A 25,292-nucleotide genomic window follows, 5' to 3' on the forward strand; every position below is an offset into this window, starting at 1 on the left:
TACCACGTGCATCCCAAAAGACTAATGCCATAACCTTGCCAGCCGGTTTTTTTTTTCCTTTCCACGCTTGATAACCGTTTCATAATATGCAGTCCACTAGGCTGACTGTCGATTGGACTCGGTTGATTTCACTGGTGCACAGCCCAAATTCAACAGTATTTTCCCCTCAAAAACCAATGTTTTATTAACGCACGAAATGCTATTTGATTAATTTTTTTTTTTGTAAATTAGCACAAGTTGATTCACCCAAATGCTATATCTCCTTAACTAATAGTTATAATCTAAATAATAGAAATCATATGTATAGATGGTATTAGTAGTATTATCTATGTATCAGCCACAGTAAAACGTGGACGGGTCCTCTAGTATATTATATATTCATATATAAATATATGTATATATTTTTATAAACATATATTTAGAGATATGTACTTATATACTTATATTAAGTTTTGTTCATATTGGTAGCAGTGTAAGTTCGGATATACTAATTTTAATGCAATATACTGACCAATTCTAACATTAATGTCTCCAACAATTGTGTTTTTTATGGCGAAATGTTTCATGAATTGGTGAAGGTAATGTGGGTTTTTATATCCTGAACAGGATATACGAAGTTTTCCTCGAAATTTCCAGAGAGAATATACAGATGTGTTCATGGAAATAGTAGTGACGGTGGGTTCTAACCATAAAACGGAAAAATCTGATTAAAAATGCAAAAAATGAATTAAATAACTTTAAAAAGTATTTTTTTTTTGATATTTCTAAGTATATGCACAGTTTTATTTTTTTCAATATATTTTTGTTTTGTACTAACAAGATATATTAAAAAAAATTAAAAATTAAAACTGTTCACGAAAATAGTAGTGCCCATTTTTTTGAAAGCAAAATTGAAAAAATTTAGTTAAAATTAAAATTGTATATTTTCGATTCACTAATATTTGGTTGTCCATACCTCGCCTTTTAAGGATTCGCGCCCATGCCTCTTTGACCACCAGCGTAAGTTGAACATTTTCGATTGAATTCTTTTCCAGTGCCTGCGCTGGCCAGAACAATACTTCGATCCTTTTTGATGCAAACGACTCTAGCTAGTTTGCTCGTATGTTTTGAGTCGTTATCCAGTTCAAACGTCCTTATTATAAACATTTACCAGTATGGAAGACTACACCATAGTACGAAAAGCAAGCCCATAACATAATGCTCAGACCACCATTTTTTAAAATTTTGGTAGTGTACCTGGAATGATATTATGTGTTTAATAGTAGACGGACATACTTTCTAGACCCTGCTCCTCCAAAAAGAAGCAATTTTATTAGTCTACACCACATTCTGTTATTTAGAAGATGACAAATTGAAATGTTCTTTTGCTAACTTTATTCTTGCAGCCACATGTGTCTTCGTCAAAAGAGTTACTTTCGGGGAACTTATTATCTTCAAATTGATTACAAATTGCCTCCTACGATTTGTAAGAGTAGTAAGCGACAATTTATTTACATATTTATTATTTTTTTCATTTTTGAGGATGGTTAAGACTTAAATATCGTATATCGTTTGTCCTATAATATTGATTTTTGTACATTTTTCCCCCCGGATTCTCTATTTTATCATTGTTTTTGAAAGTATTTCATATCATTGTGGAGCTGTATCCAACTATAACTTCGATTCCCTGTAAGTTCTGTGTTGTTTCCTTGGCTGTATTATCAATTATTGATTCTCAATAGAACAATTTCTTCCTTTACCCACCAAAATTGAATGAGCACTGGGATTTGAAAAAAAATTCATCAGAAAATCTGTAAATCACTAAAATAGATTTATTTCTCACAACCATCTAATAATTTTTTCGCTTATCCCCCTAACGACAAGCACTCCTATTTTAATGAGCAGCTTGCTTTTGCAGAAAATATGAAAATTCGTCATGAAAAAAGCAATAAAAGCAAATGAAACAAGATTTTTTCGTTTTTATAATTTGAAATGTCTATTCCTCCAAAAAATCAATCTTGTTGACTTGGCAAGTCAGAATATAAGTATATCATAAACACAACTATATATATGTATAAATGAATAGCGTGATGAACTGAGTCGATTTAGCAACGTCCGTCTGTCTGTCTGCTTGTATATAAGCGCACTAGCCCCTCTGCTTTCGAGATATCGATCTGAAATTTTGGACACAACCTTTTCAAGCTGCTCATTCAGAAGCTGCTCATTTGTCGGAGTCGGACTACAATAGAATACAGTGAACCTTCAAACTGATCGATCAAAATAAAGATAAACATCCGTTTTTTACCCCTTTATGTTAAAAAAAATTGCACCTGTGAAGAGTATTAAACCCATGGTGATATCGAAGTTAACATTTTTTCTAACAGTTTCATAATATTTGATGAGTAAACTGCGCAGAGTAACCAGCATTTACTGCATTTTCGAAAAAGCCCATACTTCTCTCCAGTTTTTGTGATATGTCTCTTACAACCTGTATTGAAATCACCATAGGCATTCGCGAATATATTTTTCGAGAACCGAAAACCTGTAAAGAAGACTTAGCAAATGAAGCTAATGCCCCTATTGCGGTTTTCAACCCAACTGCCTTTCAGTCGAGGTTTAAAAATTCACAATTGCCAATTTCAACTCAATCCGTCAAAAAAAATTGCGGTTGAAGTATGATCGAACTTCAACTTTTTTTGGTATTGCGGTTTTCAACTCTGTACAAGTGGGATTGACTAGTATATAAATAAATATATATAAAATATAAATCAACAATCGTGCAGTGAAATACAAAAAAATATTTAAAAAAATGGAGGACGGGTAAAATAACTATTTTAATTAATGTTAAATTAATTTTAATTAATATTTTTTATAAATTTTTAGAAAAAATAAAGTTACAACAAAAAAGCAATTCGAAAAATTGGTGAAGTTCATGGAGAAGTTTCCAGAAGTAGGAAGAAGAAAGCCACAATTTGGAAACAATAAATTCAAATTGAGGTGCAGCGCCTCAAAATTGCTACATTTTTGGCTATTTAACACACAAAGTAATATATTCTGGAATGAAGTGATATTTTATATTTTTGTACCATAGTATAAGTTTACATTAAAAAGTGAAGTGATATTGTTATTTAATGAATTTATTTAAATAAAATTTAAATATATGCCTGAATAAATAGCACGGGAAAGCACTTTTTGAATAAAATGAAACTTTTGAAGCGTTTTGCTCCTCCTCAGTCATTTGAATTTTAATCCATTGGGCACAAATACGTTGTTCAATTATATTTAGAATCTCTTTAATTACTAAAGATATCGTAGGTTGCGCCAACCCAATGCTAAAACCATTTCCACTGCATTTTTGATACCCACCGTCACTCAATTGTGAAAAAACTATGGCTTACTTTGCATTTGGAAGCTCCAATGGATTTGAGTGATCACGAGGCTTTTTCGTATACGTAGCACATCAATTTTGCCCCCAATATTTTCGTCATTGTAATATAAATCAAAAGTTATATCCATTTTTTATTTATTTTAATGTTTATTCACTTTTTCGCGAGCGACAACTGAATTCAATTGTTTAAATATGTCGTCTAAAAATTTTTAGCTGTTTCACTATCTGTCAAATTTCCCTTTCTTAGGTTGCCAACGCCAATCATACTTCGACTGAACTTGCTTCCTCTGGTTGACATTTTACATCGTAAGCTATTTCTCTGGCTTTGATTTCTTTAAGTTGCAAGAGTATAAATTGTTCGGTTGCACCCGAACTTAGCTCTTTCTTACTTGTTTTTAATTACCTTAATACAAGATTTCTGTTGTCATAAAGTTGACAAATAGCTAACATGGATACAAATAAACGTTTACATTTGTATGTGCATTCCTCAAATTTTTCATTTTGACTAACCTTCAGAAAAAACGAAGAAAATGCTAAAATAATGCTCAATTTACATAAATATTACCATTCATAAACGCAAGCATACATGTTTGTATCTACTTATGTATGTATATTCAAATAATAATTTGCCGTTAAAAAATTAAATTATATGGTAATACATTTTGTTATAAAGTTAATTTTACTTAAAAGTGCACCATAATTACAACTATGTATGTATATTTAATATTTGGTAATTCTACTCTTACTTGCTAATACAGCCGCGGTTCTATCAGGTATACTACTAATGCATTTTTTTATTTTTGTATGCAAATCAACATCATTCTCCCATATGTCCTTGATGTTTTCTTTGATACCTCCAATTGTTGTATTTTTTTATTTATAGACCTTGCGTTTTAGATATGCCCAAAATTTTCAATTGGGTTAAAGTCGGAGAAATTTCCTGACCATGGCAGCACATCCAAATTCAACGAATTAATGCGATTCAAGCCAACTCTGGAGGTATGACAAGGAGCAGCAACTTGCATAAACTTGAAGTCTCTTGCCGGATACGTTGACCTTTTCAAATATGGCAAAAAAACATTTCCCAAAACAGTTACATATGTATATATTGGTCAGAGTGTATGGTACCTTCAACGAAGTGAATTTGGCCGAGTCTAAAATTCTACTCCAAACCATCACTGAAGGAGTATGCTTTACTTTTGGACCAATGCCATATAATTTTCCTCTTGGGTGACGGACTCCAGACCGCCCTATGCCCTATGCCCTATGCCATACCATAGGTTCTATGTATATAGATTAGCACATAAAACATTACGTGAAAATGTCAAGTTGTGGTACTAATTTCACAAAGCTTTTCGAACAATCCACCGGTCTTCTCTGATTGGGAGTCCTTTGAAACCCATTATTTTGCTTCAAAAAACAAAATAACATCACATAGTATGCACAGACATTTATAAAAAAACAAAGCGGAACATGTAATCTACAAAAATAGCGGAATATGTACAGTGTTGAGAAAAAGTTCAATCATAAATTGAATGAATATACCTAAACGTATAATTTACGTTCTCTGCAGTCACAAAGTATGTTTATACAAGGTGCGTTCCAAAGTAAACAGGACTTTTTGAATCTAGCGCCCCCGGTGACGCCATCTACATATATGTATGTCAACTGGTGCGTTAGAATCTGCTATCTTTATCGATTGTCCAGTGAGAATTTAAATTATTGTTTTAAATTTTGTTTTAAAATTGGTAAAACAACAACATAACACAAGTTTATGGCGATGATTGCCTATCCCGTAGCAGAGTGCACGAGTGGTTTCAACGTTTTCAAAGTGGTCGTGAGGACATAAATGACGATCAACATGTAGGCCATTTAAAAGCCGTGAGCACCGGAAATTCCATCGAAACTGTGCGTGAATTCATCAAAAATCAGCTGAAACCATTATTGTAATTCATGGAAATGGAATTGAACATCACCAAAACATCGATTTATCGCATTTTGACCGAACCGAATTTGGGCTTACGAAAAGTGTGTGCATTCGAGAGACGATTATTTGATCAAAAATCACATTTTAACCATTAACCCCTCCCGGTATTCACCTGATATGGCACCGTCTTCCTTTTCGGAAAAATGCATTTGCCCATGAAAGGAAAGCGTTATGCAAACGTAGAGGCCATTCAAAAGGCTTGCACCGGCATACTGGCGGCCATACCGGCCAACGAGCTAAAACACTCGTTCGACATGTTTTTGACCGTGTAAAAATTTGTATTGAAGCAGAAGGAGACTATTTTGAATAAAATAAATTGATTTTGCCGAAAAAACCATTTGTTCTGTATTTTTTTAAAGTCCTTTTTACTTTGGAATGCCACTTGTATATACATATATATACATATGTATGTCTTCTTAATACGTTCAGTATTATCATTAAAACATACTCATACCTCTTAAAGTCTGAATATCATGGACGACAACGTCCAATTTATCGAGGCCCACTTTCGTTTAAGCAGAAAATAGAAACCCTTCAATTGACTGAAATTAAATAATAATTAACACACTTACACCGTAAGGAACGAACATCCGATAGTATCACCACACTTGGATAGTGATTAAAGGGATTTAATATATAATTTGTTTCAGCTGTGTTACCGCAGTTAAAAAAAGCTCCAGTTGCTTAGATTTCCTCTCTAGGCTGTCCAACATATTTTCCTTCACTTATTGTATAAAAGTCGCCTGTTGTAATATAAGAATATTATGTATTCCTAATAAAATTGCGCTTGCCCCACTTCTCCCGTCAACCGGCAAACACAGCTGCGCTTGAGCATTGCGAAAACGCTAAAAACAAAATAAAACAAACGGTTCTTGTGTTATTATTAATTTTGTAAATTAAATTCGGTGCATTGAAGCCGCGCAACCAAACAGCAATCGAAGTTTTTTTTCAATTTCTGCTATGCCCTTTCCAAAAAATAACGAAAACAAATGCGATGCTTGACCGTTACTTTTCGCTTACGATTTCATGAGCATACATATGTACATATGTAAATACTTATATATTTTCTTAAGTACCATTGTAGAATTCAGGTAGTAGGTGGTTCGGCGTTTGCTTAACATAGGGCAGTATGGCAAGCCCCCATGTAGAAAGCAGCGCTTTAATTGTAGTTTTGTAGTTGTCGTCGTTTCTTTCCTAAATTCGCATTCTTCAACTAAATCGTAACGTCAAAGAAAATTTAAATTAAAATTAAGAAAGTACGATAACGCCCAAAAGCGCCACTGAACCTGATGTACTTTTCACACATTTTATGAATTTAAGTATAATAAGACAACATTTTTTTTCTATATTTCTGTATTAATAATAAGTTATAAAATCTTAAATCTATTTAAAAACTATTTTATTATTTTGTAAGTTCTTCTTCTTCAAATGAATATCCCTTCAAAAAAATAGAAATGCAATGCTTTTGTTCCCTTTCTTAAACCTATGGCATACGGGGAATTTTAATCCATATGTATTATCAGACCTCTTAAGGAATCCATTTGACCCGAAAGGCGGACGGAAGTATTGATCCGATATTTCAAGAAAACAATAACAAATAGTATGTTATAGATTTTTCTTATAGCTTACTGTTTTTTGCTTAACACTTATTTTATATGTTGATACACTATTTGATTATGATTACGAGTATGCGTTGAGAACTTGTAGATTTTTTGGGTTTCGTAGCATTGTAACCTCATCGCTCACGCACAATACCAATTTCAGCTATTTACTTACTTATTTTTGAAATTGTGGAAGAGTTTTTGTGATGAGTTGGGAACGAACAGTTATTGAATGATCATACAGTGAATCAAAAAACTTTTGGCACAGGCGTTGTCTTTGCTGAAAAGTGTATTCAAAATTGAAATGACAATTTTTTTAACCAACTTTTTGACGCAGTTCGTATTTTTAGCTTACATACATACATACATGTACATACACATGTATGTATATCGTAGTAAGCAAAGAAATATTCCGTTATTTTATAAGAAACGTGAAATGCGTGTAAAAAATGGTTAAACGCTCATGAATAAGGTTCTGCGGCTTATTAGGTACTCATAATTATTTTAAAGTTGTTAAATTTTTGACGCAGTTCGTATTTTTAGCGTACATACATACATACATGTACATATGTGTATCATACTAAGCAAAGAAATATTCCGTTATTTGTGAAATTGTGAGTAAGTTAAGTTTTTAGTAAATATACATATGTACGTTTTATTTTTAATTTTTTTTCTCTATTCAGCTGTGATAAGCCTACTTATTTTTATAAAATACTACATCAACACCGGAGAGCGTAAGGACAGATCTGAACGTCCAAAAAATTCACATATTAAAGTTAATTAATGATAAAATGGATACGCACTCATATTTGAAAATCATAAGTTGGGCTTAAGTGGGCAGTCATTCTTGTTTCAACAACACAATGACCCGAAGCATGTGTCATATCATGTACAAGAATGGCTTATCTACCATTGTAAACAATTAAAAACACCTCCGCAATCCACAAACACTAACCCTATAGAGCTTATTTAGCATCTACTGGAGAAAAAAATACCTACTCACCATATAACATCCAAAGATTCACTTAAAGATGCCATACGTACAGAATGGGCAAACACCTAACCCAGTTGGAAGCATGCGTCGACGTTTAGAAGCAGTTATTTAGACCAAAGGAGGTTTAGCAAAGTATTAGACTTAAAAAAATCGGATTCAAAACAATATTTTCCATATGTGTGCCTAAACTTTTTTGTAGAATCTTTTATATTTTTATTATAATTTCATTATCTTTAAAAATATGTAATACGAGTATATGAAATATTTTTTATATATATGTACATACATACATATGTATATAATAAAAATGTTGAAATTGAAACACAGAAGCAAAATTTTTTTTTAATTTTGTCGGGCTGTGTAGACAAAATTAAAAAAAAAATTTTGTTTCTTTGAATTTATCAACTGATTCTAGTTAATTTGGGTGCGCTGAATTCAAATCTGTAATCAGTTTGTCTCTATCAGCTCTAGTTTTCATGATATACATAGCTTTTTTTATACCCTCCACTTAACTTATGACCTGAAAAAAAATTTCGCATTAAAAATTTATCAACTGATTCTAGTTAATTTGGGCGCGCTGAATTCAAATCTGTAATCAGTTTGTCCCTATCAGCTCTAGTTTTCATAGAGCTCTAGTTTTCATAGAGCTGATAGAGCCAAACTGATTACAGATTTGAATTCAGCGCACGCAAATTAACTAGAATCAGTTGATAAATTCAAAGAAGCAAATTGAGTGTCGGCCTGTGTTATTATTACATTTGTAGATTCAAGGGGAAACCTGTAATTTTTGTATAAACATTTAAGTTTACGGTGTGCCTAAACTTTTTTGATTCACTGTATATTTTCAATATTAGTAATTAAATTGGACAATTTATGGACCTGTCTATATTTCAAACAATAAAATTCCGATTTTTTTTGAATCACAACCACTACGGTCGATAGAGAACTAGTTTTTGAAAATCATTGATGATTTGTAAATTAGTATATCACTAAAGTCCGTCTAAAAGTCATACAAGGTTATTAATAACAACAAATATGTATACATATGTATGTATATTAAGTATATTAATAAATCAATTTAATTTTTTTCTTTTAGGTTTAGGTGCTGTCAACGCTACATTAGCAACTGCAATTATTGAGAACAATATTGATATCGTCGAGCAAAGAAAAAGTTTAAGTGCCAAAAATCTAAACCTCATCGGAGTTGAGAAAAAATTACCGTTTCATAACAAAGACGAAACAAATAAACACGATGATAAAAAGGAGAAGGGAAATATGTTAGACTACATTAAAACCCCTGATTATAAGCTAGTTAGCACAAATACCAACGAAAATTTATTCGAAGTTTCAGATCTAACGAACAATGCTAACCCGAATTCAAATAGTTTGGACACTTATTTTACCGGAAGAGCTAGCGAACATAATACAATTATTAACATTGACTTATATGATGACCAAATAAGTGTTAGTAGCATTCAGTCATCTCCGTCATTAAGTCTTGACGGTTTAAATACTAATCTCATGCAGTTCCCGTCAGGTGGAGAAAGTGTAGATGACAACAGTGGTATTTTTGACAACATTAATTGCAGTGGTAAATACTTCGAAAGTAGCAGTAGGTGGACAAAATGATGATAGTTCTTTGAGCGAGTTTTTTTCACCTGTAGTAATTTCAGAACTTACAGAAAAATGTTTGTTTCAGCATCGAAGTAGTCATGTAGAAATTAAAACACAGAGATTTAGAGAAGAAACTTTCGGAGGAATTTTTTCTTAATTATAAAGGATTATTTTAGTAAGTTTTTTTTTTCAAGACAAATTTGTTACATGGTGATATGTATCCTATTAACATATTACTTTTGCTTTTAATTTAAAGTGGATACAATCTAAAATGGTTTGGTTATAATTTCCTTTCATTCCACTATTATACAGGAAATGACAAAAAGAAAATGTTTTGTATTCGCACTATCACCATGTTTGATTTTGCCTTAGTTATGTTTTTCCATGAACATGATATGGTAATACATATAATTTAAGTTCAATTTATTAAATTTAAAATGAGAAGTTGATTTTACTTATCGCAAATTGACAGTAAAAACGCTAAAATATTGCAAACCATTTACCAAATGATATACATATAAAGAACTATACTGATTTAGCTATTTTTATATATTATAGTTAAGATGAGAATTCGACGTCATGAGACACTGAAATAATATCTATTGACTAAGAGCAAGTAAATGGCGTCAACAGGGTTTTCCACAAATTTTATTATTGTGGTCATTATATTGGTTCAGTTAATATTCTATTTCTAGATTAATACACTCTATCAGAATAATTAGGAATATATAATTTACAAAGTTATAATTAAATATTTTATATGTATTAATGCATGACTAAATGCCAGTCACAATATGATAGATTTACTTTGAAAGAGTATATAACATCTGTTGCAAGATTAGACTGATAAAGGGATTGCAGGCTGTGAATTTTTATCACTCCTTCGGAATCTGGATCCAAAAACGTCTGGCCATATTTTTTTATAAACTCAGCTTGAATAAAAACTAAAATCTAATTTGTTTAAAAAAACTTTTTGCATCATCTAAGGCCAATACCGCAATATGTTTTTAAATAAAGCTGGCTTTTAATTATTTTACAATTTATTTTCTGCAAAAGTAACGTATATACACATTACCAAACTTAAAATAATGTTTACATGAATTTTCTACATTTTTATATACATATATACATATACACACATACATATGGTACATACATACATAATCATTATAACGCTGAAAAGAACTCATAAGATGTGAGGCAGCTTTTTGTGCCTGAAAATGTTACTTTTCTTTATTTACAAATTCGAATTTAGAATCAGTAAGGATATTGTTTCGTTGATTATCAGATCACTTTTCTTATTTTTGTTGACGTATGTCTTCCGATGTTCTTCGTAGTCATCATTTTAAGAAAAAATTAAATATTTCCAGAGTTTGTATACTCATAACTCAATTCGAAGAGAGGGCGCATGCGAATCGTATAGTTGGAAAATAATTCAATTCTTGCACATGTTTGTATTATACAATCCATTCTTTTTAAAAACCGATTTATAAAGATGCTTGATGAGATATTTTTAAATTAAATAAGGTATACATATAATTATGTAATATTGCTTCTATAGTTTTGTTCATCACTTCAACTACATATTCGTACAAAATCGTTTAATTCAAATTGGTATTGTTCGTACTATGTTTCATTTTGCGTACTGTGTATCATTTTGCATTTACCTGAAAAAAGGTAAAATATATGTACAAAATAATTACATACATACATAAGTAATAAAAATTCTAAAATTGGGATCAAATGTCTTTTAATTAGCAGCATTGAAAGAAAGTAGACATCTTATCTGTTTTGTAGAACATATACAAATATGTAAATATGTATTTGGTAAGTATTGCTTGCATTTTCCTAAATTTCTCATTTTAAATTTTATGAAAAAACAGAGAAATTTGTTGAACCATTTCCTTTTAAAATGCGTCAAGAAAGTTAATTACAGCGGGTGTTCGTATTTCGATAATGCCAGTATACAAATATATTTAGATTCTATTAACTTGTTAACTAATAATTCTTATAATTTTTTTTATAAAAATTCAAAAAGTAAATAGTAAACATTTACTGTAATTGTAATATATATTTTCAATTAAGAGAGTAAATTAAAGCAATATTGTAGATTGTCAACATTTTTAGTTTTTTTCCAGACTTATGACAGTGATAATAATTGTAGAATATTCAGTTCAAGTAAATAAGTATTTGCTTTCGCGCCACTCTACTGCATAGTATATACTTAGTTTACCTTATTGTCCAGCAGCTTGAATATCTTCATTCAAACAATTCGTTGGAGTACGTAAAATTTAAATTTTTATATACATACAATTATCAAATACTTTTGTATTGCACACAATGCGGGCAGCAACAATTTTCTCGAATCATACTCAAATGTCAAACGCGAGAAAATTTAGCAGAATTTACCTGGTTTACTCTCTAAGCCGACGATATGAGGAATAACGATAATTATAAATCAAGGACGCCATGGAGAAATATACAAGCCACTCAAATGAAATCTCCGCTGTTGGTGAATAAAGCCAATACGAGGTTTTTAATATGTTTTAATAAATACACAATACGTCTCTACATATATACATATGTATGTAGTAATTTAATAGTGTTGTTTCATTTTTGACAACTTCATTTGGTGAATTGAATTTGAATGAAAAATGAACGCATATCTGAACTTTTTATATCATCCCACATAAACCATATATTTTGGTAGTTCCAAATTTGGAAAAAAACACAAAATTTCATTTGAATTAGAAAATAATAAAAAAAATTGTTCTGTATAGCTGCTGCAAAAAATACGCCAATATTTGGGTAATATTAATACTAGCCATTATTGGCATTTCATTGGGTTTGGCTCTTGGATTAAGAAGTAAACACAATGGGACATTAAAACTTGGTTATGGTGTAATTGTTTCAAACGGTGATGGCTGCGCCGAGGTTGGAGGGTAATTAGAAAATTGAATTACAATAGTTTACAATTGATATCTTTATTTGATACAAACAATTAGAAAGATATTAAGCAAAGGTGGCTCGGCAGTGGATGCGGCGATTGCTACATTACTATGTGAGGGTGTGATGCTGCCTCATAGCATGGGAGTTGGCGGTGGGTTTGTGGCTACAATTTACTGCAAGGAAACAGGAAAAATTGAAACACTAATAGCACGTGAAACCGCGCCTGCTGCTTCTGCTGAGAAAATGTTTATTAATAAGAAAATTACAGGTAATATAATGAGAATGTAATAGAATTTTAAATATAATTACAATCATATAAATATGGTACACCTATTACAAATTGTAATCGTCGATGTACGAAGGCGCTCTTGCTGTTGCTATACCCAGTGAAATATATGGATATTGGTGTTTGCATGCAAAATATGGGAAATTGCCTTGGAAGGTTTTATTCGAACCTACAATTGAGCTATGCTTTAAGGGAATTAAAGTTTCAAAGTATTTGGCGGATATATTAAAACTATATTGCGATCGCATACGTAGTGAACCCTCAATGGTCGAAATTTTTATTAATCCAAATACTGATGAGCTGTACAAAGAAGGGGAAATAATGTATCGCCCAAAATTAGGTGAAACTTTGAAAATAGTGGCAGAAGAAGGACCAGGGGTTATTTATAATGGTGGAAGAGTTGGCAAAAAACTGGTTCAGGATATACAAGAAATGGGTGGAATTGTTACAGAGTCAGATTTACGAAATTATGAGTAAGTACTCCATCAAATGAATAAACACTATTTTATGCAATGTACTTTTCAGAGTACGTTGGGAAGATACAGTTAAGGTGCAATTTAAGCATGGTTATACATTACATACCACCCCATTGCCAACTAGTGGTGTTGTGCTGGCTTTTATACTAAATGTAATGGAGCCGATGTACACAAAAAATGAATCGGTATTTTGGCATCGAATGATTGAAACTTTCAAGCATGCATATGGACATCGAACCCTACTTGGCGATATTCATTTTGAACCGCATGTTTCTGAAACTTATGAAAACATGCTTGACCCAAGTTTTGCTGCAAAGTCTCGAGAGCTTATCTTGGACGATCGCACATACACTGATTTCGCTCACTACGGTGCTAATTTTACAAATGAGGAGGATAGGGGAACAGCCAACATTGCTATATTAGCACCAAATGGAGACGCTATCGCAGTAACAAGTACAGTAAACAGCCAGTAAGTAAATGATTTTGTTTAACTTATTCAAAAAAAATGTAAATGTTTTATCGGAATTTATGCATCGTTTGGCTCAGTTTTTAAGCTCACGTAATTGTTCTTTCTGGGCACCTGAAAAGATCTATATGGTACTAGTTAGATGCGAATTGATGCAATACTGCCTGAAAGCTAAATTATTTACTTTGCTTCGTATTTGCTTATTCATACATACATATGTCCATATGTTATTAGGTTTAAATATGTACATATGTATGTATGTATGTCTATGTCTTTAGCTCTCCTAAAAATGAAGATTTATCTTTGCCATGAACATAAAGAATTAGCTAAAAATTTCAAAGTGGATGATTTCGAAGAAGACAGTCACTTCAAATTGGGTAAGGTACCATACAAACTTGGGTTTAAGACTAATTTATGTGCAATACAAAGTAATGGTTGATTAGGAATTTATGGTATCTCGAATTTGACTGTGTAGAACACTTGGTGGGATATAAATTTAAAAAAAAAAACTGATATGGTTGAGTGCTCAGAGAACACGAATAATACAAATAATGGCGGTGATGCATCGGAACATAAGTATTATTTAAAACTATAAATGGGCAAACTATTTTAATATAAAAAATTATATCCAAATGGAAGAAGCTAGGTATCTACAATGCGGAGACAAAATTAAACTTTTGATTTTTAGATATCTAATGTATTTTGAAATTAGATTTTAATTTTTTTTTTCACACTAGTTCTACTGTAAGTATGACCATGTTGGTTCAATGACGTCAAGGCTGTCGTAACCTTGCATTCTATGAACGTTGGAATAAACTATTCAATACAGTTAAAATACTATTTCCGAATAAAGCTGAAAACAATTTTGCCGGTATAAGAATCCAAGCGATCGTACTTGAGGTTTAATTTTGAGAATTATTCATTTAAATAATTTTTATTGAAAATATAGAGAATTTATCATTGTCATTTTACCATAAATTCAAATTCATATATTTTTTTTATTTATTAATGAATTATTGTAATGTTAACATATTTAAGATATAAACTATCCTATCTTTTAAGTTGAATCAAATTGAACATAGTGTGCTAAATTTTACTAAAATTTTTCAGTAGTTTAGGAGTTAACCCCGGAGAAACCGTAACACGTAATTTTTATATAGATATACATACATACATAGATCTGTCGAAGATTGCTTAATTATTTATGATACTCATTCATATGTATATTTAACGTAACATTGCAGGGATATATTGTACTTTTTTGAACAATCTTGAGATTAGATAAAAATGTTGAAGAAAATTTACTATATATTAAAAGACAATTTCAATAATATTTTAATATTAATTTCAAACACTATTCCATTGGAAAAGTTTTGGTTCCAAAGTTCGATCCCGTCAAACTGGAATTATACTCAATGACGAAATGGATGATTTTTCGACTCCAGGCGTTATAAATGCTTATGGTATACCATCTTCACCTTCCAATTACATAAAACCTGGCAAGCGTCCTTTAAGTTCAACATGCCCCAGCATAGTGCTTGATCATAATGGAAATGTTAAGTTAATGGTAGGAGGTGCGGGGGGATCGCGAATCACTACCTCTGTTGCTCAAGTATGAAGAGTTTATTGATAAAAAAATACATATCTATGTGCACTTTTTTATAGGTTATAATCCGGTATTTGATGCTAAATCATACATTACAAGAATCACTTGACGCTGGACGTGTACATCATCAGCTGGCACCTATGCAAGTAGACGTAGAACCAGAGGTACCAGAACATGTGAACAATTATTTGTTAAAAGTGGGTCACGATATTAATTATTTGGGTGGAGATAAAGCATATTCAGCACTAACTGCAATTGGCCTAAAAACAGAGATGCCTCAAGCCGCATGCGATCGCCGTCGTCTAGGCAGCTGGAAAATTATATCTCCGGATGTTTAGTGTATAAAAAATCACCGTCTGAACAGGATATTAAATAACTTTCAACTAATTTTTATAGAACGTAAAACTAGATATTACACGTGGCTTGATCTCAGCAAATCAGTACTATTGCAGATTTCTATTACTATTCAATTCCTTTTAGAGTAGCCTTCTAAACTGAATTCTGAATCAACTTTTTTATTGTATATAATATAAATATTTCGATATTCCGGCAAACATTTTTATTGATACTTGTAAACTTAATTTCATGACAAATATGTAAATAATTTTGGAATTTTATTAGAAAGATTGTAATAATGATTTTTCTGACCGGATACAAACACCGCTTGCACGGTTATAGCCGGAGATATTATATATATAATGATTTTCAATTCTGTGATTGACCTTTTCCGGATCTACTTTATAAATTAAATTAACGCCTTCAGGTGAGTTTATATAATATAGATATATTTAATTTCATTTCAATGTGGTTGCTTTTAATAAAAATATCGTGGATACGAAGCAAAATATAGTAATGAAATTTAATAAAATACCAAATATGATTATACCTATCCCAATCGCAATTTCTTCGAATGATGAATGTTAAACTATTAGACAACACTTTTTAATATAAAGCTTTGTCAACACATGAATGTAATTTTTATCCTTGCAAATGAAAACCATTAATCAAAGTTTTAAGTAAAAACAAGTTTGTATATACATATATATATATGTATATAATAGTTAATTTCACGTAACGTAGTATGTGACTTATTTGTTGTAGAGTTACCCTCATCATCTAATAAAATCAATTCTTATATTATTGAGAGATGCATCCAGTTGTTTTTATAAAACGTTCCATTGTACATAATATTTGTATATAAGTACATAAATATGTATGCATACACGTTTCGATATGTCTCTACGTTCATTTTATATGTATTTACACTGCGATATCAAGTATAAGTTTCTGATGACAAGTGCTTTTCACAAATTTTGTGACAACAATCGTCAAGCTTATTCAGTAGAGCTTTGATCGTTCAGTCGAACTCAACCCGCGTTGCAGTTCGTAAATTTTGTTTACCTTGCATATGGACAACGAAATTCCATATACACATTAACAACAAAAGTTTTAGTTAAATAAAACAAACTTGACAATTTGGTTAAAAAAAGTTATTAAAAGTATTTAATTCCATATTTTAAAAGTTAGCACAGCGATAATCATGAGGTGAGCAAATGAGATCTCGATATTTATAACACCAGTATTACGATGACCGTCACATGTAGTAAATAAGTTTGTGCGCGAAGTACAGTGAAATTCTCCATTACGGACATCTCCCATAACTGGACAAATTTCATGAACACAACGTTTTCATTATTATTTTTATACAAAGGAATTCCTATAACCGGACATGAGTACGTTCCAATAACCGGAGGCGGACACTATTTTAACAATATGTATAATGTATGATATTTCGTATCAGAGATAAATAAATTAAGAACACTTAGAAATTAGTGTACAATTTATAGTTTCTGCTTTATAAATTCTCATTAATTTTTGGTGTTTTGAAACAGTTTTTTTAAGAATAATACGTAGTTGTAAAATGATCACAGCAAAGAAATTGTCTTTCGCCGGTGCCTTCTGATTCGCGGTTGCTCAACGGAAACTAATGATTTAATTATCATTCATTCATTCCTGGCTGACATTGGCTCGCTTTTATTATTTCTATATACATAGAAATACCGTTCTGAATTGCAGCTCCTTACCTTTTAAACACTATTTTTTGTCACGGGGTGACGATGATTAGGAGTTCCACTGTATTGCATTTCAACTAAAATATAAATGCAGTTACTGAATTTAAATACTCAAAGCAGATATGTAAATATGTATAGTTGATGTTATGTATAAGACTTGATTTGATATTACCTGGCAAAGCAAAACAACTACAATTTTAAATACGGGCATGTTTTAAAGTAAAACACTTGAGTTCTTATTGATCCATTCGTATGTAACGCTGCACATGTGTCTTCAACATGTTTTTAAGATGTGCCACTATTGTTATGGTTATTGTTTTGATTAATGATAAGTGAATCTGTAAATCGTACAGATAAAACTGCCACGCTTGATCTCAAATTAAGCTTATTTTTGCGTATGAATGTCAAGTACGTTTTGTTTTTCAGTCCAAATTACGGAATAGTTTTGTAAGTTTACTAGCTTGATAGGAATACTCACGATGGGGGCTAGATATATACCGAAAGGTGACGACTGTAAGTATCATGCGCTAGTCATATTCGAATTATTTTTATACCCTGAACAGAGTATAGTAAGTTTGCTACGAACAATATACATATACCAGCATGACGAGCTTAGTCGATCTATGTAGCTATGTCCGTTTGGCCCCAAGAAAATGCTCATTTGTCGGAACGGCCGAAATCAGACCATAATAGCTTAATAGCTGTCATAAATACTGAACGATCGGATGCTTGTGCGGCAAATTTTTTATTTAAGGAGACATTTTTACGAAATTGGGCATGGATTATTGTCGAAAAGAACCGTATTCTCGACTACGTATCAATTGTATATATTAATTGCATATGTTAGTCTTCTTTGAGCGAATTTTTGATTTCACATTATTTCAATGTAATAATTAAAATATGGCTCTTTGGCAATTCCTCTTGCTTCGTTTATAAGCATAAAACGGCAAATTCAGGGTAGTAAACAAATAAAAATAAAGAATAAGTATTTGGAGTATAGAAATTACACATTTACTTTTCTTTCCTTTGCAATATTTTTGCTTATTATAATTAATTGCTTCATTAACTTCGAGTGATTTTTACTGATGTCGTTCAGTTTTTACGATAACATCTCCTACATTACCTTATTAAACAATCAGTTTTTATGATAACATCTCCTTCATTACCTTATTAAACAAGTTCCACCGCAGTTTCATTTATTGCTAATGACTATCAAACTAAGTCCAAACATTACTAAAATGAATACTAATGGAGATGCTTCAAAGGTGAAATGTTATCTAAATGTATATATGTATGTACTTATGTACGATGGAATATGCATGTGGATATAGACATCCTTATTTTCTATTCAGATTTTGAAATTATTCAGAAAGACGTGGGTCAATATTTGTCTGCTGTGTGAAATATGTTTCGACTATGTTGTTGTTGTTTATGAAACACCTATTCAAGGTAAATGTGTTAAACTAGGAAATTAAGTAGTAATTATTTCAAATTGCTATGTTGTATAACTGAGTCTTAACTTATCAACAACTATTAGCAACGTGAAGTCAGCTATTTTAGTAAAAACTAAGTTAAACCAAAGCAGTGTTTCTTTTGGCGGCTTGATAACTTTAATTTGAAATGCTCAAAATTACTATTAACCGGTTATTACCAAAGTTAATAACGAAATCTTATATTGTAAATATGGGGAAAAGTCGTGCGTCATAATGACTTTTGATTATATTTCAAATTGTATATCAAAATTCTAATGAGATAATGACAACCACCTCTATAAAACATTTTTATTACCTTATATAAGTAAATATAAGTTATCACTGCTAATGAGCCACATTAGAAGATATTTATTTAATTGGGCTTATCTTAAAACGTGCATCTGCTCACCGACATTTGATTATGAAGTTCTTAATCAGGAATCATAAATTCCTTAATATTAGAGCAAATTGGTGTCATAAAATGTAGAATAATTCGTATATACATATGTACATGTGTACACATATGTGTCCATACATATATGCGAAATTATTATCTTCTTGTGGCCGTAATAAAGTAACGTACTATACATTTCAATACCTCATTTAGTGCATTTTTATATCTGTTAATTTGTTTATTCAGAATGTGGGCTTAATTATTGCTTCAAATTTTACCCGAGAATCCGTTTGTAATGTCGAATATGATTTGAGGTTGTTTAGTATTGTTACCGAAACTCCAATAACGTAACCAAAGGTGTAAAAGAAAATTCCTCACAAAGCGTGCTCTGCGAATAGTACTGATTATAGAACAAAATAATGTACTACGACTTCGCAGAATAGATATGTACATAGTTATCTATTAAAATGTCGCGACAGTATATGTATGTATGTGAAACTGTTATAGTTTCATCACAATAGTTGTTCTCTTATTAAAAAAATAATAACTAAAATATCGCCTCTGTAAAAACTCTTTATTTGTACCTTTGTATTAATGCTTATCAAAACTAACTACCTCATTTTCAAGCCTGGTTCAATATCTTTATATAATTTATTGAATTATTCGATTCTGACATTCCAATCGAAAGATAGCACAAATTTAAAAAAGTATGTAAGCATTAGGAAATAGTCGAGTGGTGAGCGGAGAAATCTTATATGTATGTACATACTATATACTAATGAAACACTATTACGTTAAGTGCCCGCATAACGTCCGAACCACAGCTATAAATGCATACATATATAATATGTATGTACACATACCTATTAATGAAAGTCGTGTTAGTTAAATGATTTAAGAATTCAAGAACGGGTGAAGGGATTTGGCTGAAAATTGGTGGGGATGTAGCTTAGAACGTAGACCACTTTTTAATGTTTTACATATATATGTTAAATGTCAAAACAATTCATAATATAAAAAAATATATTTCAAAAATCATAAGTATATGTTTAATACTCATGTAAGAATCATTTCAATATTTTTTTACTCAAAAAAAATTAAAATCAGTAGTAATTTTTGTTCACACACATACAAATGTGCATTATACTGATTGTTGTAAATGAACGAGGTCGTTTTTTGGACACACCTTGTGGAATCGGCAAGGCATTTGTAATATCACAATAGGTAATAATAATAGGAAAAGTTCAATCATAATTTGAGATGAGTGCATGATATCATTGAGAATAACGTAATAGAGATAAGATGCCAGTCCTAAATTCCATACTAGCGGAGCCGTGGGTTTAGTTCTAGTTGTGAAAGTAGTTGTGTACAGTCAAATTTGGTATACATATGTATTCTTGCCTTATATTGAAGAACACAAACTTAGACTTAATTTTATTGCTATATTTTTGTTCGCGTCACCTCAATTTATATTAAAATGTACATATGTATATTAGATATATGTATGTATGCACATATACATATATGTAGATGATATCAACACAACCAAAAGCTCCGTCAGGATCGGGAACAACCTCTCCGAGCCGTTCCACACAAAACGAGGTTTCAGACAATGCGACTCCCTATCGTGCAACGTCTTCAATCTACTGCTGGTGAAATTAATTCAAGCTGCAGAGCTTAATCGAGCAAGTACAATCTTCTATAAGAGTGTATTGTTGCTGGCGTACGCTGTTGATATTGATATCATTGACCGTGGCGCCGTTAGTTCTGCTTTGTCCAGAATGGATAAGGAAACGAAGCAAATGGGTCTGGTAGAGAACGAGGGCAAAATAAAAATAAAACGAACAAAAACCAAATTCTATAAGTCACTGATTATTCCCGTCCTCCTAAATGGTGCAGAGGCATGAACAATGACAACATCTGATAAGTCGGCGTTACGAGTTTTCGAGAGTAAGGTTCTGGGGAAGATTTATGGCCCTCTGCGCGTTGGCCACGGCGAATATTGGCTTCGACGGAACGATGAGATGCATGAGATATACGACGTCATTGATATAGTTCAGCGAATTAAAAGACAGCGGTTACGCTCGCTAAATCATATCGTCCGAATGGACGAAAACACTCCAGCAACACTCCTGAAAGTATTCGACGTAGTACCGACGCGGGAAGACCCGGCTTCGCTTGGAATCTTCAATTGGCGCCACATCGCGAAAAGAAGAAACGTTGTTAACTCGACTATAACCTCGTAAGCGATGTCTACGCCAGCAAAGAAGAAGATACCATATATAGTGTATACATATATAGCTCTATAACTATCCTATATAACTTTTAGAGGTTAAAATCAACTGTTAGGTGAACTATACAATTATAATCTGAAGCAACATGTTGCGAGAGTATATGGTAATAATGTAGTTTCTTTTAACTTTGCAGAATAGTTTTTAATAAGAAATTCTTTATATGGGCTGTGATAGGCGCATTGGTTGTAGTTGGCGTGATCCTTGGATTAGTATTCGGTTTAAAAAGTGAAAAACATATTGTTGCCGCGGTAGTTTCCAATGGAAAAGGTTGTGCCGATATAGGCAGGTATGTATACATCATAATATTTTACTGACATTTTTTACAAAGGCCATAAATTTCATTGTAGTCAAATGTTGAATGATGGTGGATCTGCTGTGGATGCAGCAATTGCAACGCTCATTTGTGAGGGTATCATTCTACCACACAGTATGGGGATCGGCGGGGGTTTCTTCGCTACAATATATACCAAGTCCACCCGTAAAATAGAGACTTTGGTAGCACGAGAGATGGCTCCTTCTCAATCTCAAAAAGACATGTTTGTTGGGGAACAAAATATACAAGGTTAGTAAAAGTTAACAGATATTATTGGGGTAGATGTCTTGATTTATTCGGGATTTGTGGGATATACCATAAGCTACGAAATTGCCATCATACAATTCGAACCATTCCGAATGTAAGTTCAAAATTCGTAGAGTTGCAGTTAACGGATCCATATTTTGTTCGTAAATTCAATTTGAATATAAACAATTTCAGTTTTACTTATCTGAACTTAAATTTTTTGTTCACCCAGCTTATTTCGAAATGTCTAAATTCAAAATTAATTCTGATAACAAAAGTTTCGAATGCACATGCATTCAGTGAAAGCAAATTATGCAAACATTCGTATTCGTAGCTTTGCTATGATGGATTGCGTGGTAGGGCTGAATACTTACCAACAGATAAGTGAGTAAAAATACAACATCTAGGGTAGAACAAAATCTTGCGAAAGTTTCTTCTAATCGTTGAAAGGAAATATTTTTTATACAAAGGTGCTCGTGCTGGTGCTGTACCTGGGGAGATACTTGGATATTGGGAAATGCACAAAAAATACGGTCGCCTTCCATGGAAAGTGCTATTTCAACCGACCATAAAATTATGTAAAGAAGGTCATTGGGTTTCTAAATACCTTGCTGCGGCAATTCAATCTAAGCTGACCGAAATTCGCAATGAACCTTCATTGTCGGAAATTTTTCTGAAGGAGGATGGTACACCGTTTGTGGAAGGAGATTATATGAAACGAACTCAATTGGGTATTACACTAGGAAAAATTGCTGAAAATGGTGCCGGGGAGCTTTACGATGGTGGAGAAGTCGGCAAATTGTTCATAGAAGATATTCAAGAGCTAGGTGGAATTATTACCGAAGATGATTTGAAAAATTACAAGTATGTTTCTATCGGGTGATTTTTTAAGAGCTTGATAACTTTTTTTAAAAAAAAAACGCATAAAATTTGCAAAATCTCATCGGTTCTTTATTTGAAACGTTAGATTGGTTCATGACATTTACTTTTTGAAGATAATTTCATTTAAATGTTGACCGCGGCTGCGTCTTAGGTGGTCCATTCGGAAAGTCCAATTTTGGGCAACTTTTTCGAGCATTTCGGCCGGAATAGCCCGAATTTCTTCGGAAATGTTGTCTTCCAAAGCTGGAATAGTTGCTGGCTTATTTCTGTAGACTTTAGACTTGACGTAGCCCCACAAAAAATAGTCTAAAGGCGTTAAATCGCATGATCTTGGTGGCCAACTTACGGGTCCATTTCTTGAGATGAATTGTTCTCCGAAGTTTTCCCTCAAAATGGCCATCCGCCATCTTGTTGAAACCACATGAGTCAACATTTAAATGAAATTATCTTCAAAAAGTAAATGTCATGAACCAATCTAACGTTTCAAATAAAGAACCGATGAGATTTTGCAAATTTTATGCGTTTTTTTTTTAAAAAAAGTTATCAAGCTCTTAAAAAATCACCCGATATATAGCAACATATCTGTTTTATTAAATTAAAGTTAAATTTATTGTGTATCTTTAATTAGAGTACGTTGGGAGGACACTAACCACATTATAGCAAATGTAACAAGTGGATATACCCTGTACACCACACCTCTTCCATCTAGTGGCGCTGTACTTGCATTTATGCTAAATGTTTTGACTAATTCACATACCGATAATGAAGAAATTTACTGGCAACGCGTGGTTGAAACATTCAAGCATGCCTATGGTCAACGCACAAATTTGGGTGATATGGAAAATGAACCCGACCTAAAGCAGACAATTGAAGAAACATTTTCTAATTTAATTAGCCAAGAGTTTGCAGATCATATACGAACATTAATTTTTGATAATAAGACATTTAGTAATTACGAATATTATGGTGCAAACTTCACCTACGTAGAAGATCACGGAACTGCAAATATGGCTGTATTAGCTGCGAATGGGGATGCTGTAACTGTTACCAGTACAATAAACAATTAGTGAGTAAAAACTTTATGGAATCCAATAATTGATAAAAATTATTAATTTGCTTGTTACCAATGTAGTTTTGGTGCTAAGGTTCGATCACGTCGCACTGGTATTATTCTTAACGATGAAATGGACGACTTTTCCACGCCGGGTATAGTCAATGGTTTTGGAATACCGGCCTCTCCTGCCAATTATATACATCCCGGAAAAATGCCCATGTCTTCCATGTGCCCGGCAATTATACTTGATCAAGATGGCAATGTACGAATGCTGGTTGGAGCGGCTGGCGGTAGCAAAATTACCACTTCAGTTGCGACGGTATTTATAATATATTTTACATGCTACATGTACCGTAAAAGAATGTGTGCATTTGTTTCTCATTTTGTTCATACACGAATGTTTATATACATATGTACGGTTTTTTTCGTTTTTTGAAAACAAACATTTATTCATTCGTATACGTTAATCTTCAAAATCGTGCTAATTCGATATTATGCACTTATGCTAGCGTTTCTTCAAATCAGTGAAACAATTCTTAAACTTGATTTTTGGAGTAACTTTAAGCTCCTTCGGCAATGCGCTTTTAATGCCACCGATTTTACAATGATGAGGAAATCAATAAGACCTATTGTTTAAATAATTTGAATAGAGTTTAAAGCAATTATTCGTATTTATTTGTAGGCAATCATCAAATATCTTATTTTAAATCAGTCATTAAACGAAGCTGTAAATGGAGGAAGACTGCATCATCAATTAGCTCCAATGCAAGTAGAAATTGAGCCTGAAGTATCACAATCAGTATATGCATATCTCAGTAAAGTTGGTCACATTATAAATGTGTCATCAGATGGAGGATTTGCTGCTGTGACTGCAATCGGTGTACGTGACGGCATTCCAGAACCATTTTTTGATCGACGACGAGTTGGAAGCACATCCACGGTGTCGATTAAAAATAAAATGGTACATTAAAAATGATTATCAATGCGCGGAGTAATTACTTAAAAGTCAATGTGCTAATGGATCGAAACTCATACAAACTGGCAAACGTCTGTTATATAAGTTTCTTTAAAAAGTTTGTTCATGCAATAATTGTGATATTAATATAATTTTACTTACGTTAGGTATTGAATGGCGAAGTATTAACTACTGTAGTTTCAACTATTTAACCAAATAAGAAATAAAATTAAAATTGGTAAACTTATTCGGTCAAATAAAAGG

At 32.1% G+C, this 25,292-nt stretch overlaps 2 protein-coding genes and 1 long non-coding RNA gene across 4 annotated transcripts; 2 read left to right on the forward strand and 1 right to left on the reverse strand.

The window, feature by feature from the left end:
* Nucleotides 1-418: 418 nt before the first annotated feature.
* LOC120775999 lies at nucleotides 419-6,679 on the reverse strand. Of its 2 annotated transcripts, none has more exons than XR_005705371.1 (3): nucleotides 5,927-6,679; nucleotides 956-1,236; nucleotides 419-682 (listed from the first exon to the last, which is right to left on the reverse strand). It is a non-coding gene; the product is annotated as an uncharacterized LOC120775999 (long non-coding RNA). The 2 variants fall into 2 exon arrangements; XR_005705372.1 differs by having other exon boundaries at nucleotides 419-703.
* A 5,303-nt stretch (nucleotides 6,680-11,982) lies between these two features.
* Nucleotides 11,983-16,237, forward strand: LOC120775998 (scoloptoxin SSD14). The gene is made up of 7 exons (XM_040106431.1): nucleotides 11,983-12,095; nucleotides 12,344-12,505; nucleotides 12,569-12,780; nucleotides 12,875-13,271; nucleotides 13,324-13,743; nucleotides 15,112-15,352; nucleotides 15,406-16,237. Exons 1-7 carry the CDS (start codon nucleotides 11,998-12,000, stop codon nucleotides 15,682-15,684), a joined length of 1,809 nt encoding a protein of 602 aa, XP_039962365.1. The 5' UTR covers nucleotides 11,983-11,997; the 3' UTR covers nucleotides 15,685-16,237.
* A 482-nt stretch (nucleotides 16,238-16,719) lies between these two features.
* Nucleotides 16,720-25,290, forward strand: LOC120775994 (glutathione hydrolase 1 proenzyme). Its single transcript, XM_040106426.1, has 7 exons — nucleotides 16,720-16,891; nucleotides 21,712-21,864; nucleotides 21,926-22,140; nucleotides 22,608-23,001; nucleotides 23,648-24,085; nucleotides 24,152-24,392; nucleotides 24,756-25,290. The coding sequence occupies exons 1-7, from the start codon at nucleotides 16,887-16,889 to the stop codon at nucleotides 25,041-25,043; spliced, it is 1,734 nt and encodes a 577-aa protein (XP_039962360.1). The 5' UTR covers nucleotides 16,720-16,886; the 3' UTR covers nucleotides 25,044-25,290.
* The last annotated feature ends 2 nt before the right edge of the window (nucleotides 25,291-25,292 follow it).

Source organism: Bactrocera tryoni, chromosome 4 (assembly GCF_016617805.1).
Source record: "Bactrocera tryoni isolate S06 chromosome 4, CSIRO_BtryS06_freeze2, whole genome shotgun sequence".
Taxonomy (NCBI): Eukaryota; Metazoa; Arthropoda; class Insecta; order Diptera; family Tephritidae; genus Bactrocera; species Bactrocera tryoni.

Bases quoted from the DNA above. Each gene is read 5' to 3' on its own strand.
- LOC120775998 (XM_040106431.1), top strand. From the start codon at position 11,998: ATGAGGAATAACGATAATTATAAATCAAGGACGCCATGGAGAAATATA. The intron at 13,744-15,111 runs GTAAGTAAATGA...CCATTGGAAAAG, and splicing joins ACAAGTACAGTAAACAGCCA to TTTTGGTTCCAAAGTTCGAT. The intron at 15,353-15,405 runs GTATGAAGAGTT...ACTTTTTTATAG, and splicing joins TCACTACCTCTGTTGCTCAA to GTTATAATCCGGTATTTGAT.
- LOC120775994 (XM_040106426.1), top strand. The intron at 22,141-22,607 runs GTTAGTAAAAGT...TTTTATACAAAG, and splicing joins TGGGGAACAAAATATACAAG to GTGCTCGTGCTGGTGCTGTA. The intron at 23,002-23,647 runs GTATGTTTCTAT...ATCTTTAATTAG, and splicing joins GATGATTTGAAAAATTACAA to AGTACGTTGGGAGGACACTA.